This window comes from Astatotilapia calliptera, chromosome 15 (assembly GCF_964374335.1).
Source record: "Astatotilapia calliptera chromosome 15, fAstCal68.1, whole genome shotgun sequence".
Lineage (NCBI taxonomy): Eukaryota > Metazoa > Chordata > Actinopteri > Cichliformes > Cichlidae > Astatotilapia > Astatotilapia calliptera.
In genome coordinates, this window is record NC_137436.1 from 17990498 (window position 1) to 18004970 (window position 14473).

The 14473-nt window shown below is 39.2% G+C and overlaps 1 protein-coding gene across 1 annotated transcript; it reads left to right on the plus strand.

The window, feature by feature from the left end:
• The first annotated feature begins 1032 nt into the window (after positions 1-1032).
• clu (clusterin) lies at positions 1033-11568 on the plus strand. The gene is made up of 10 exons (XM_026194253.2): positions 1033-1187; positions 4834-5009; positions 5862-6010; positions 6351-6521; positions 6662-6832; positions 6971-7184; positions 7907-8047; positions 9964-10184; positions 10502-10689; positions 10936-11568. The coding sequence occupies exons 2-10, from the start codon at positions 4889-4891 to the stop codon at positions 10946-10948; spliced, it is 1389 nt and encodes a 462-aa protein (XP_026050038.2). The 5' UTR covers positions 1033-1187; positions 4834-4888; the 3' UTR covers positions 10949-11568.
• The last annotated feature ends 2905 nt before the right edge of the window (positions 11569-14473 follow it).

Here is a 14473-nt window from a genome sequence, read left to right on the forward strand (position 1 = left end):
GTTTGGTAAAATGCCAATAAAGAAACGTTTTAAATACTGAGTCACTGTCAGGATGAGTCAAATGTTTCTGTGTCTGCTCACCACCTCTGAGAGGTGCCAATAAATGACAAAAAACTTCTGGAAAAGTCTTCTCACTGATGTCAAGCCAGAAGCAATTGAACGCAACCATGACAGGAAACATTTTTTTATGTCAAAATAAAAGTCTGCTTTCCGTAATTTGTGGAAGAAGCATGTGGGGGGAAAAGTACATCAAATTTATGAATGAATCTGAATTTAATTTAAATAGCGCGTTAGTGAACACAATAACATATAATCAGTTATAAAATATTAATTGAAGACTATCTTGAGCATGTGTGTTACATCTTACAAAAAAGGTATTCTACACAAAAAAAACTCAACATAATTAATTGGCCTGATTTTTATTTTATTTTAGGGCCCTCGTTCATTCTGGGATGTACCACGTTAAAGGTGTAGGAGTCTCATATTGTTATTACTGTTGTATTAGTTTTAATACAAATACATATTATATGAAGGTCTATATATATGTGTGTGTGAAAAGTTTTTGTTATTAATTTTATGTTACAGCCCAAAAATATTATCTTCTTACTAAATGCGTCATTTTAAAAATATCAGTTTGTTTTAATTGTTCTTTTTTGTTATTGTTGCTGTTCAATAATTTATTAATTATTTTGTTCTTTTTTGCCTTTTTTTCTAATCAGCAGAGCAGATGTCAGTGCCAGCTATTGAAATGTTGTGCTTTTATATTTTGTAGTGTTGTTACATGATCTTAATCTTCTAGTTTTGGAGGTTTCTAACAGGCACTGTTCAGACTTATTCAGATGATTCAGTTTTTAAAAGAAGGAAACACGTTTGGCAAGTCTATCCATATTTGTTGTTAAAGGTTTACAAGAGGTAAGTAGAATTACTGAACTGCAATTCCTAAACTGGAACTGAGCAATTTGCATGAAAATATTTTCGTTTTGTTTTCTAAAGGTTTATTTTGAAGCGTATTACAGGAAGTTGGTGTTCACATTGCGGTACTTTTGAGAGCTGGATGCGGCGGCAGCAGCATGCTCGGTCAGTGAATCACATGTCTGCACCGTCCCCGTTATCCGCTGGTATAAATAAGAGCAGCAGCGAGCCTGGGGCAGCTTCGGACGAGCTGGAGTCTCAGGAAACAAACAGAGGTGAGTCAGAGGAGCTTTGCTTTTTGCAGGTCGGTGTTTTTGTGTGCAGACTGTGGTGGTTACATTTTTATATAAGCTATAACATATTTAAACAAAACAGAACAGACCTCGTTTGCATTTTTGCAGGTTTTGCAGATAAAACGTCAGACTGTAAAAATCACTTCTAACTTATTAATTAAAACCATGTCGTGTTATACCCTTTCATGCGGTCGTGCTGACTGAAGGTGATTGCTGTTTAAATTGCTTACTCGTGGGTGTGACCTCCATCTCTGGATCAAAACAACTGGATTAGGGGGTATGACGTCCCGCTGTGGTTTACTTCAATAACACGCTTCAGCATTTTACGCAGTGCTTGGTGCGTAAATAATAATAAAAACGTGAAACTAAATTATAAATCTGTAATCACATGCATGTTTGCAGGTTTTAAAATGTTAAACTATTAAAGCATTGCTGGATCTTTATCATTATTGTTACATTTTCTGGTTTATAAATAGAAATAGCCCTGACTCCTGCATGCCTATAGGACAGTTAAGTCCTATGGGTGAAGAAGTCCCCAAACACTTTAAATAATGAGGCCAGTGTCCCATTTTTGACAGATTAGTCCATTTTTTTCTTCTTATTTAAGCACCGGGAAAGTCATTAATGGGGGGACAGAAGCAAAAGGAGCAAATCCATCAGGCAAGATATTTTAGAAATACCTGGGTAATTTCACTGTCACTGTAACACTAGTTTAATAAAGAAATAGTAGAATAAAATGAAAGAAATTTAATTAAATCATTGCACAATATTAAACATTATAAGTGAAATGTGCGAATAGTTGTGCAGCAGTATACTGTAGGGCAACAACGTCATAAATACAAAGGTATGGTAGTGTAAGCTATTTTAGAGTATAAAGTGTAATTTGTATGAGATAAATGTTACAATAACAAAATGCAAAAAACAAAATTAGCAAGACATTTTGTATTTTTCTGATTTTATAAACATAAACTACAACATCAGACAAACACATTTGTTGTGTTCCCGATGCTTAAAGTGGCCGAGGTTTGCTTTAAAAATGAACAAAATTACTCTTCAGCAGCCAAGATTTCATTTCTCAGTACTAAATGTCTTTTAATAGTAATCTAAGTGTCAAATAAAATATTTACAATGGTAAATAAATACTTCCACAAAATAAAGGTGACATGTGGGAGACTGAGCAGATGTTGATGTCATACTGGTAATGCTGAACTTTCTAGAGGAACATCTGGAGAGGAGGAGTGTTGGTATTTCAGTTGTGTAACCAGGATACTTGCAGCTGTTGTTCAGCAAATAACACAACTGGGCCCGTGCATTGTTAATACTTTTCATTTGCCTAACTTTCTCTCCATCTCTCTCTCACACTGTTTTTTCTGTGCTTTTCATGTCAGCATTGCTCATTCTTTCCCCTCACTGAATGTCTGGCCTTACTCATTAGTTTTTTCTCTCATTACAAAAGGCTGGATTGGAAATAGTGTTTACAAACCTTCTAATTCCGGGCATGCTCTAATTAAGCAAGACGTTTAGTATTATGTGGATGATGACCTCACTGTGTTTGCTGTATGTTTAAAAACGCAGAAAGTTCATATAAGCAGCAGAAAGTGGGACATTTTATCTGCTCCCAGGTGGACGTCCAGTCCAGCCCTGCTGGATTTAGAACATCTGATGACATTTTGCAGTTTTTGAAGGACTGAAAAAAATATCCAGGAAGGTTACATCAGCGCTGATTTAAGACTATACTGTGTACTGTAACAAGAACACAGACAATGGACACAAAAAATCTAAATTGAAACTCTTTTAAGATGGCATAAACCTTTTCTGATTAGTAATTATTAATTCGCTGTGGGCATTTAATCATATAGTGCAAGCAGACCCAAAAAGTTTCCAAAGATAGAGAGCTTTCATACTGATTCTGGGGAAGAGTGTGTAAGCTGATCTGCAGGTCATCTTAAATATTCTTATTTGACTGAACCCATGCAGAGTCAGGGGTATGAATGGCCCTCTTTCAGTGGGATGATTGAATACATTCAGTAGGAGAGGGTTGAATAAATAAAGGGAACAGGAAATATAAACATCAACTACCAAACAATGAAAAAGTTCTTGACGGTTTTTGGGATGTTGCAGCAGATTTGTATGCATACTGTACTCTGCTTGTTTCCATAGAAACAGGAGGAGATTGTGGGCGAGCGACTGCAAACAAAAACACACTGTAGAAGATGAGCAAGACACTCCTAAGACCTGTGCTTTTATACTGGGTGTGCAAACGCTTTGCTTCACCTGAAGTACCTGGTGCTTGCAGTGTGTCTGCATGAAGACACACTCATTAAGAACAGAACTAGAGGGGTAAATGCGTCGTTGGCTGAATCTTAATTCCAGCAGTTTAGAAGAAAGAAAAAGATGTTCATCTTGTCTCAACATGACAGATTTGCCCATTCACAAATCTTGTGGAAGACATTGGCAATCCTCTACATCAGTGATTTTCTTGATTTTTGGAAACCAACGAATCCCTCTTTAAATGTTTTCACTATACTTTCCTATTAAACAATGTCTGCTTTTTATGTGATCAGTTAGCTCTTTAAGCCTGAAAGCATCTGTGTAGCTACCCTTTTGCTCAATCAAAACTCTAAATCAGGGTGAAGAGCTTCATAAGAGTCTTGAAAAATTCTTAGTCGTAATTCTGCCAAATCTGATCCACAGCAAAAGCTACGTCCGGTTTAATCACCATAGAAATGGGCAGCCTTTCCACTGTGTGCGCCAAGTTCTGCAAACAAAACAAAAATAGCCTTTAAAAAAAAGTCTTCTAAGTAGATTTTTTCCTTTCTGTTATGTTTTGTGTCAAGTAAGCATGCGCATTATCTAATGGTGTGTAATTGTGTAAGTGTGTAATTTTGGCTATTATGGATGGTTAAACACTGAGCTAATCCTGATAAAGACTAATCTCCAGAAGGCTCCAGAAAAACAGCAAAATGAATCAGCAAAGTTCAGCTAGACTGCTGCATGTGGCCATGTGTTTTTAGAGAAAATAAGGATTATTGCTGACTGCAGAAATAATCAGCAGAGATTAGACTCCCACATGGGAGAGATTATTTATGCTGCTTGGGGAAGAGCTGCACAGAGAGGAGAGAAGCCTGGTCCAACTGACTGGTGAACTTCTCTGTCTTTGTCTGTCTCATGTCAGCGTGAGTGGGGGGTCATACACCACAGACATCCTCTGCTGAATATGTCATTGTTGGGTGAACGGGCAGCTGACCAAGCACACGTCAGAGAAGAAATGGGTAAATAGAGAAAGAGCCTGCTGTTCTATTATATAATGCCTCTGAAAGGCACTTTGGTCATTGCCGCAGGAGAACGCTGATCTGAACTCAAAACATCCTTTAATGATTGAAACTGGGGACGAATAAGATGTTCATCAGTTTGAATTATTTAGTGTTATTGATTGGTTATTTTTAGCTGTTGCCATGTAAGGGCACAAAACCGCTGAGCAAACGTGATGATTTTTTACTGCGTAGCTCCCCACCTGCTTTTTCTCCAGCTTCCATCGCCCTCTGGTGGAGATAAGGAGTCTGTGCAATGACATTTTTCACAGTCCAGAGTCAGTTTGGACTGAAAGTGTGTTTGATTTACATTCCAGGTCTTTGGCATCATATTCACATCATTACCTGCTGGCCCTGCAAGAGTCAGAGAGGATGCTAATGATGATGATGATGATGATGAAGAGGAAAGGCTCGAAAGAGTCTTTGACCTTGGTGGCTCTTCTGGTGGCCTCAGCCAGCTGTATCCTTCCTCCGACAAAAGAAGATCTTAACCGTAAGTTTGCAGGGTGTGGAAAAAAGGGTTTAAAGGGCCAGTTCACACAAAAGGATTGATCTGATGACGTTAACAACTTGGTAGTTACGGAAGTAATGTTAGGGTTATCTAGATAAATAGCTTTTAATAGGGCAACAGATTTCTTTTCATGGTATTCCACTAATAGGAATCTTCCATTAGTGCTATAAAACTAAAGGTATTGAAGATGATGTCATTTTTTTCAAGCATATTTGTTAAAGTTGAGTCAAAGAGCAGCATAAAAGATTAAAAAAATAGTTAAAGGAAATATATAAACAAAAAAGGTGTTAACAATAACCAATAAAAGGCCCCTCAATTAGGCCTGGATATTTAGTATTCATGCAGATCTCCTTGTCTGTCAAATTTCTGTGATTTGTGCAATGCCAAGAGCTTGTAATATGCATGCATTACTGTTATGGAGGTCCGTGTTGTGTCTAGACACAGGGTAGTTGATATTCTATCTGCATGAGCACATTTGTGGTCTGTTAGTCTGCCCTTCAAATGTCTTTTGGTTCCTCCAGGGTGATAAAATACTCTGCAGCTGGGACTCTACAGACTCTGGAGTCTGTGGATGACAGACAGGGTGCTGAGGTTAATTTAATGACTAAATTCTAAATTCATTATTAAAAGATAATGCATAAATGTCCAGGTCTGTGTTACATTTGTGCTGTGATTCTACATACCGGACCGCTTAGGATATGTAGAATAAAATAATCGCCTGAGCAGAAGTTGACAGTGAGCAGAACAAACAGAACAGACGTCATGTAATATCAGTAACATTCAAGGCCATTTTATGGAAGTTAACATTTTCTGCGTGTTGTTTGTGGTTTACAGAGATTTCCATTCAGGGAGAAAAGTATCTGGACAGACAAATTGAAAATGCCATCAATGGAGTGAAGGAAATGAAGAGTGTGATGCAGAAATCTTCAGAGGAGCACAAGAGGTTTTTGGATGATCTGGAGAAAACCGAGCAGAAGAAAGAGGTAGCACTAATATTAAGCACTATATGTTTTAACAGTATCTTTGTTGGCGATGCTCTAGGGGAATAAGTGAAGTAAAGATGTCTAGTGATTTGGGTTTTTTGGGCCACAACACACAGAAAAGTAATTTTTTAATGTTCCAGAGGTTTAGACTTTGTTTTTAAATGTTTAACAGCGAGAAAGTGTTCTCTTTTTTTCACTTAAATCTGTCCGTGCTGCAGATAAGAACATATTTCCTGAGAGAATTTACTCTAAACTGACGATTCTCACATTTAACACAAAAGGACGAGATAATTATTACCAAAGATGGGGCCAGAATAAAGTTGGATGTTTTAATGTATAGGAAGCGATGCGTACAGCTCAGGAGATGGAGGCCAAGCTGGAGAAGGAGGAGGAGGTTTGTAACGAGACCATGAAGGCTCTGTGGGAGGAGTGCAAGCCTTGTCTGAAGAACACCTGTGTGAAATACTACTCCCGAACCTGCAGCAGCGGATCTGGACTGGTGGGACGTCAGGTCAGACACTAAAGGAGATACAACACTATGCATATTTCATCCTTTCGCCTTCATCATTCTTCTTCTCTCCCCTGAAATATTAAGCCATGAAAGACATTTTAAGTTTGATTCAAAATGATACCTGCTCCTTCGGTCTGCAGCTGGAGGAGGTTCTGAATAGAACATCTCCTTTCTCCATCTGGATCAATGGAGAGAAGATCGACATCCTGGAGCAAGAAGGACAACGGCAGAACAGAGAGTTCAAGAACCTGGAGGAAAAATACACAGAGATGGCCGACGGCGTGGACAACATATTCACAGATAGCATGAAGGTACAGTTTACCTTTGCTTGTTTATGTGCAGAATAAATCTTTAAGCACCACTTCCTCTTTGAACAAGTATACAGCAAACACACTCACTCACTACATCAGTACCAGCATCAGCTCGGTCTCTGTATTTGTTGTTTTCAGGTGGCCGATTATGTGCACTACAGCCCTCCTGTGATCTATTTGCCTAACTTCCTGTCGCCGTACGCTCGCCGCGGCAGAAGCATCCGCTCTCTGTTCCACGATCCTTTCCACGGCTTCCAGAACTTGTTCTCCCCTATGATGGGAATGAGCCGGAACTTCTTCAGTTCCATGGGCTCCATGATGGACATGGACAGTGACACTGTTCCCAATGAGGGTCGGTTTTTCTGTCAGGTTCAATGTTTTTATTCAGAAACTATCTAGAGAGCTATCGGCTGCAGAATCACACATGCTGTAAACTCAAAAACCCCTCGTTTTAATGAAAGTAATGTGTGCTGAGAGCTTTTAAGTCTAACTACAGACTGTCTATAAAATGTGGACGTCGCTTGTGGACCCTTAAGTTGCATTCTTTGTAATGACCAGCAGGGGGGGTTCAACTCATCTGGTTGCAAAAGGTAGTCAGGGTATATAGAAGCCTTTAGTGACTATATATCCACCATTTACTTGATCTTTGATCTCAGTGAACAGGTTCGTGATCAGACTATAGTCTCAAGTAATAGCTTGAGACCATAAACATAAAATTGTATTAATGACATTAGAGTACCGTTTGGTCTGTGATTTTAGCATGTTGTTAGGCGTTTTTTGTCAAAATGATGATATAATTGAAAATGCATAATTAAGGTTTTGTGGCTATAACTTAGATGTAATATATACCTGTGCAGCTGTAAACGGCATTGCTGCATTGGCTGGTAAATAACTTACTAGGTAATAATTGGTTTAGCTTAAATAAAAAGCAAATCTCCTCTGGTTTCTGTGGAGTCACATGACCAATAGTGACGTTCAGACAAGAAAAATTTAATTCGTGTGCAGAGGCACATCACTGTTGGGTTTTATTTTCACATGAAACGTTCATAACGCGCGTTTGTGTCATTCACACAGATGGTAACGTAAATGAGGACGTGATCATCACCAAACCTTACGGTAACGGCAGGATGACCTGCAGAGAGATCCGTCGCAACTCAGCCGGCTGCTTCAAGTTCCGCGACGAGTGTCAGAAGTGCAAAGAAATCCAGCACATTGGTAAGATGGTGTCTCGTTCATTGACTAAAACCTTTTATTCCCCCTGTTAACATGGATACAGGAGTAAAAATAGTTAAGATGGAGCATATGGGAAATATTACCAAAATAAATTAAAACATCATCCTTCATTATTTAAAAAAAAAATTATATAAGAAGCCATTTAACAGCTATGAGGGCCTCTTCAAACTGCCTTTCATCCAAATTCGACTGGCAGGAAGCCAGGCTCTGAGACCTGAATAATGATCCAGGGATGTCTTGATTAGAGCAGCACAATTAATATTTATAGAGAGTGTAATTTAATCATGTGATCTCTTCCTTTGTGTCGATGATGCTATTGTTACTCTTCCATTAAACAGCAGGACAGAACTGGGCTCTGACACAAAAGCATCTATTTATAGACTCTTGGAAAATACAAAGAGCTTTGTTTTGTTTTTGCGCTCAGAGGGATCCATCAGCTAGTTGATTTGAACTAGCTATAAATTATAGTTTCAATTTTAAACAATGAAAAGCAGCTGGAACTCTTTGTTTCCCTGTTTTTCATTTTTAAATCAGTGGCATAATATCAAGGCTCTATGTACGGTTGTCCTAACTAAAATACTCCGGTCTGGACAGAAGTAACGGTCTGCAGTGTCTCTTATTCTTGTAATTCAGGTGTTTTTCAGTCCCATTGCTACATTGTATAAAGTAAAACAGTTAGTCATGCAGTCTGTGAATGAACGGCTCATTCTAAAGACCTCATTCAATGGAGTGTGGTGCTATTATTGGATGCCACTACTGCAACAAATCAGTTCGGGAAATGACTTTGCATTATTACCACCTACAGTTGATCATGGGAAATCTGGGGGGAAAGTGGAAGAGTTTAGGAACCAAAGCAACTCAGCCACAAAGTTATAGAACAGGGTCGCTAATTGCTGAGGCAAATAAGGCAGAGCTCCAATCCTCCTCTGGCATCAATATCAGCATATAAACTGTGCACCCGGAGCTTCGTAGCATGAATTTCCATGACCAAGCAGCTCCTTTAGGTGTTTGTCTATGTGGCGTATCTGAGATTGAGACCAACAAAACTTGAATGTACAGATGTAGGATCGCAGAGGATGAATAACCGTGACCTGTTAAGGAGTTTTACCACAACCAGCAGGTTGAACTTTTTGCCTTATGTTGAAATATGGTAGTAACTGTTGCAAAAGTGAGGGTAAGAAACGTCATGTAGCTCAATTGTTTGGACAAAATTAGCTACATGTATTTCAAACATTTAAAAGAATAAAGAATATATGGGCATTCAGCAAAAAAAATAAAATAAAAAAAAATCCGATGCATTATTGTCTGAATATAAGTAACTCAAATTTATGCTCAAAAAGAAGCAGGAAGACATAAACTACCCCTCTTTCCTGTCTAATAAATGATAGCAATATTCATCCAACTTACCAGTGACCTACCACTGGCCCATATGCACATGCAAGTGCATTCATACCTACACATTATGTGCAGTCTTGCATATATATAATAGTCACAGCTGCTAAATATCAGCGGGTCTGCTTGCCTATAGCATAACTGCAGACTATTCTGAAATTGAAACATGTATGTGTGACAACGCTTTGGAGTTAATGCCTTAGAGATGACTCACTCCCCATCTTGTGTGTAGTACTTGTGAGGATAAGTTTGCCTTTCTTCCTCAATTACAGCAAGCACAGAGTAGTATTTTATTTCATTGTTTACTTTACTTTTAAAGGACTTTTTGGAAAGTAGTAGGTAGAAACAGATGTGCCAAACTAGGAGACCGCATTGGTGGTTGAATTTAAAAAAAAAAAAAAAGAGGGGGTGGGGTCAGCATTTATCTAATTAATTTAAGCCTGATGTAGCAGTTAAGTGATTTTCCAACTTTACTCAAGCTCCACGATGATGTTTTTCCCTCACAGACTGCTCTGGGAAGAAACCTCTGGAGGGCCCCCTGAAGGAGGAGCTGGAGGAGGCTCTGGCCTTGGCCGAGCGTTTCACCCAGCAGTACAACTCCCTCCTGAAGAGGTTCGAAGAGCAGATGCTCAACACCTCCTCCATCTTGGATTTGTTCAACAGTCAGTTTGGCTGGGTGTCTTCTCTCGCGAACAACACCAGCGACGGCATCTTCAGTGTTCAGGCGGTAAGCACTGTTGCTTCATTTGACCTTAATTTAAAATATGCAATATTATGGTTGTAATTTGTTATCTAGATATAGTTATGCTTTTCAACACTTCTATTTTTATCACCTGAAAAACTTGTGTTGGGTGTCTAAGTACCGGTATCTGCCCACAGCTATTACAAGACAAAGAAAAACACCAAATCCTGCAAAATTATCCAACTTCTGAAAGATCCAGAAACGATTTTTCTCTTTATAATCAGTCATTTTAATCATTTGTTTCAGCTGCAACTTACAGAAACCCCCTGAAAAGCTAAAACCCCCACCTCCTTATGCTACAGGTGATGTGCAAGGACTCCGAGAAGAAGGTTGATGGGGAGGAGGAGCCTGGAGAAACCAAAGTGAGCGTGAAGCTCTTCGACTCACCATCCATGAACTTCACCGTGCCGAGCGAAATCCCCTGGAACGACCCCAAGTTCTCTGAGGTGGTAGCTCAGGAAGCTCTGGATCGCTACAAGGAAACCAGTGTGTGAGTGTCAGAGAGGACTGCAGCAATTAAATCATCAATTAAAGGATTATTTAAAAATGTTAGGAAGAGGACTAGGATTCAAAAAGATTGATTTTATTCATTTCCTTTTTCCTAACCCAGCACTGCTACTTTGACTTGTTGTGACATTGATTTAATGCCCTCCGTGACAGTTAACAGCCTGTGGATAACAGTTCACAGATCAGTGATAGATTCTGATCTCCATCTCTGTTGTTTCTTCTTCCACAGTGTCGTCAAATAAGCTGGATTTACTCCTGAACCTGCATCGTCTTCTGACCACAGAATGTTCTGGATTCATCATCAAAACACACCTGAAACCCTGACGCTAACCCAATGTTCCTCTTCAAGTCCTGCCTTTGCAAACGACACAGTTTAACCTCAGAGGTTTATATTGTTACATTAGTCCTGCTGTAAGAGAAGATATTTAGTAGATAACAGCTCCGCTCATGTGTATAGTACTTCCAACAAACGCACTTGTATTACAGGCAACATGGGGGGGGGGGCACTAGGCGACGTTTTTTTGTGCAGTTTTATTTTTGTGGAATTTGAAATGTATTCTTTTTGCATTCAGCCGCAGTCACACGTGATTAAAAAGATGGTACAATCTTTAATGGAAAAACAAAGTTTTGAATGGTTGCAAAGATTTGAAGAAAACTGGAGCACTGAAGTAACTTTAATGGCTTGATCATTACTTTTGCAGAGCTCAGATACTTCCTGTATAGAGTTGATGAAAGCGATTTATTGGCTTTAATTAAAATCGTCGACCAAAGCTGGGAAGTTCAGGATTGCTTTGAGCCGCTCAGTAAAACAACCTAGAAATGAAGCAATATGTAGAAACTGAATAAAACCTGCTCTAACCTATTCCACTTCCCTGTCTACTCTTATTCTGAGTTTGTGTTTTACTTATAAGAAATTGATCAACGGCTCCGGTGGACAGACTACAACAAACTACCTCACAGGTCAAAGTTGAACTAAACCAGATAATTAACAAAAAGTCTGCTTTTATATTTTTTGGAGTAACTGGGGTGGCGTAATGCTTCAGTGCTTAGCATTGTGTTCCTGTGGATGTAAGAGTGTGAATGGTTTCTGCGATAGGTTTGGTGTACCCCTCCTCTCCCTCTGTGACAGCTGGGATGGGCTGCACTCTCCATAACCCTGTTAGATAATCATCCATCTTACAGTCTTGCTGTGATCATACTTTATCGTCGGAAGTTTAAAACAAGTGACGCTGACCAAAATCAAAATTTCTTGTTAGGCAAATATATAAAAACGGCTACACTATGGAACCCATTTTCTTCCCAACACCATTAAACCATGGGGTGATAAATTTCAAGTAAATTAGCGTCTTACTCCACATAGACATGATTTCGTCACATACTCTCGACAGAATTGTCAGATGTACATCCCTGCTGGCTAACTGGGGAAGTCTACCAGCATGGTCATAAAGAGTTTGAGATGACTTGTTTGGTGACTGGGTGCATTTTCTTTTAACCATTTCCAGATAAATTAGTGAGTAAAGAGAGCAGTTTTTAAAATATTGTGCCGTTTTTTTATTTTTGTGTAAAAATCACACAGCTGCTAGTTGAATCTGCAGAGATACAGTACATCCATGCAGTTAAACATCTAGGGTTCCCACAGCCAAGAGAGAAGGAATTAAATAGAATATTCTTTCGCTGTTAGTCAGCAATTAATGCAAATTTACATATGAGTCCAAAAGTGTGTATCATATACAATATACAACACAGATCTGGGAGCGAATAGCATTCAAAATCCCATCAAAGACTTCATTACCGACTGATTGTTTCTGCCTGCCTGTATTGCCTTTTGGGTTAAAGGATGATGAGGGAGCTGTTGTGCTAGCAAAAATAAAATCAATCCCACTTGAAGGTGTCTAACAGGGTTTTAAATGGTACTAGTTCCAGGTCTGGAAACAACATGCGCACGCACGCACGCACGCACGCACGCGCACACACACACACACACACACACACACACCAATTACATCATCGTCCTCAATAGCAGAAAAAAAAAAAAGAAGGCGAGCCTTGATAAAACAAGGAAGAGAGGTCAGTCAGCCGCTGTGGAAACCTGAACGCCGTCGGGGGAAGTAAGGCTTTAGAAGAAGACTGATGCTTCACCAAAAAAAAAAAACCAAACAACAACACAAGGATAAATCATTAATAAAAGAAAAATTCACTGACCAAAAACGGGGCATTTTATGACACTGGCACAAAAAAAAAACAAAAAAACCAAAACAAAAACATGAGAAATAAAACAAGTGGTTCATCATTTTTTTCATCTTAAAGCATCTTTTTAAATACACGTGAAAGACAACATGCAGATTAAAAGTAAGCAAAGAGAGACAACAAATAAAAGAAATTGTGAGGGAACAAGAGGGGGGGGGAAGGTGGGGATTCAGTTCAAAGTGCAGTTGGGACATTCAGGTCTCCCACTCTGTTGACTGGTCTCCTGTTAAGCTTCATCTACACCCACAGATTTCAGGTGAAACTGCCCTGATACAACACTGATCTGGAGTTTACTTCCCTCTGGAGACAGGAGCCCGGGGAAGTTGACTGCTCATCAGTACCACCCCAAAAAAACACAACAAAAAGGCAAAAATACATCACAAACATACAGTAGATGAGGTTCTGGAAGAGCTACGATACAAAAACCAGAGTATACTGTTCACATGGTTGCTACTATCATCGGACAAACACTTAGGTATAGTTGGTCTGTGAGGATGTATCGCCCATTCTTGCATAGTGCTGACTGCCCGATTGGAAAACAGCTGTTTTGTTGTTGTTTTCTCTCTCTCTTTTTTTTTTTAAATCATCAAAAATCACTACCTGCTGCATCAGTTTGGATCTGTGCACATGTTTGCTGAAGAGAAATCACAGGCAAACTTCTCCCCAATCAGCAACAAATGTATTCTTCATAAACGCCGCTTCCTGCAATCAAACAGCTGGAATATCTTCAAACCCTTCATATGAACGTCTGTTCTTGACTCATAAAGGTGAAGTTAAAGTTTGGGAGAGAAAAAAAAAAAGAAAAAAAAAAAGGAAACAAAACCCACAGCGTTAGAAAGAAAGCTGAAATGTCAAGCCAGAGCTAGGTTTGAAAGTAAATGAAGAAAACTTCAGGGAAAGAAAAGGTGGTGCATTTTTCTTCAAACACAGCCCGAGCGGAAGTGAAAGAGAAGAGTGAAAGTTCAGTCATTTGGCATAAAGTGAAACCCTTCAGTCACCACGATCCCAAAAAACAAAACACTGTAACACATAGAAAACAAAAAAAAACAAAAAACAGAAGACATGGCACTTTCACTCACTGCATCATGCCATCAACCACGCAAATGTTTACATGTAGACTTGAAGGGGGCGGTAAGAGAGGAAGGGTGGACTGAGTTCATGTCACAGGATGCGTCACCAAAAAAAAAAAAAAAAAAAAAAAAAAAAAAAAAAAGCCTTCACCGTGTTGGTTTAGTCATTAAGCCCCACACAAACACACAAAAGGTCCTGTCTGGAGATAGCCCAGTATGTTTCACAAATAGAGAGGCGACTACACCAAACTCCATTTAGAAAAAGACAAATTTATCCTTACTTGCTTATTGACCGATGTACCGACGGATGATTTGTGCTGTAGACTTCCTTCGGTCTTCATGTGTCCCATTGCAAGCCCATAAAATCTGTGTTCTTTGGATTATTTCACAATAATGGACAGCCATGGGTGCCACGTGTTCAGCAGAACAGACCATTCATGAGGATTCAAA

Excerpts from the sequence above, each read along its gene's own strand:
- clu (XM_026194253.2), top strand. The coding sequence starts at position 4,889 with ATGCTAATGATGATGATGATGATGATGAAGAGGAAAGGCTCGAAAGAG. Across the intron at positions 5,010-5,861 it reads GACAAAAGAAGATCTTAACC|AGATTTCCATTCAGGGAGAA; the intron begins GTAAGTTTGCAG and ends TGTGGTTTACAG. Across the intron at positions 10,185-10,501 it reads GCATCTTCAGTGTTCAGGCG|GTGATGTGCAAGGACTCCGA; the intron begins GTAAGCACTGTT and ends CTTATGCTACAG.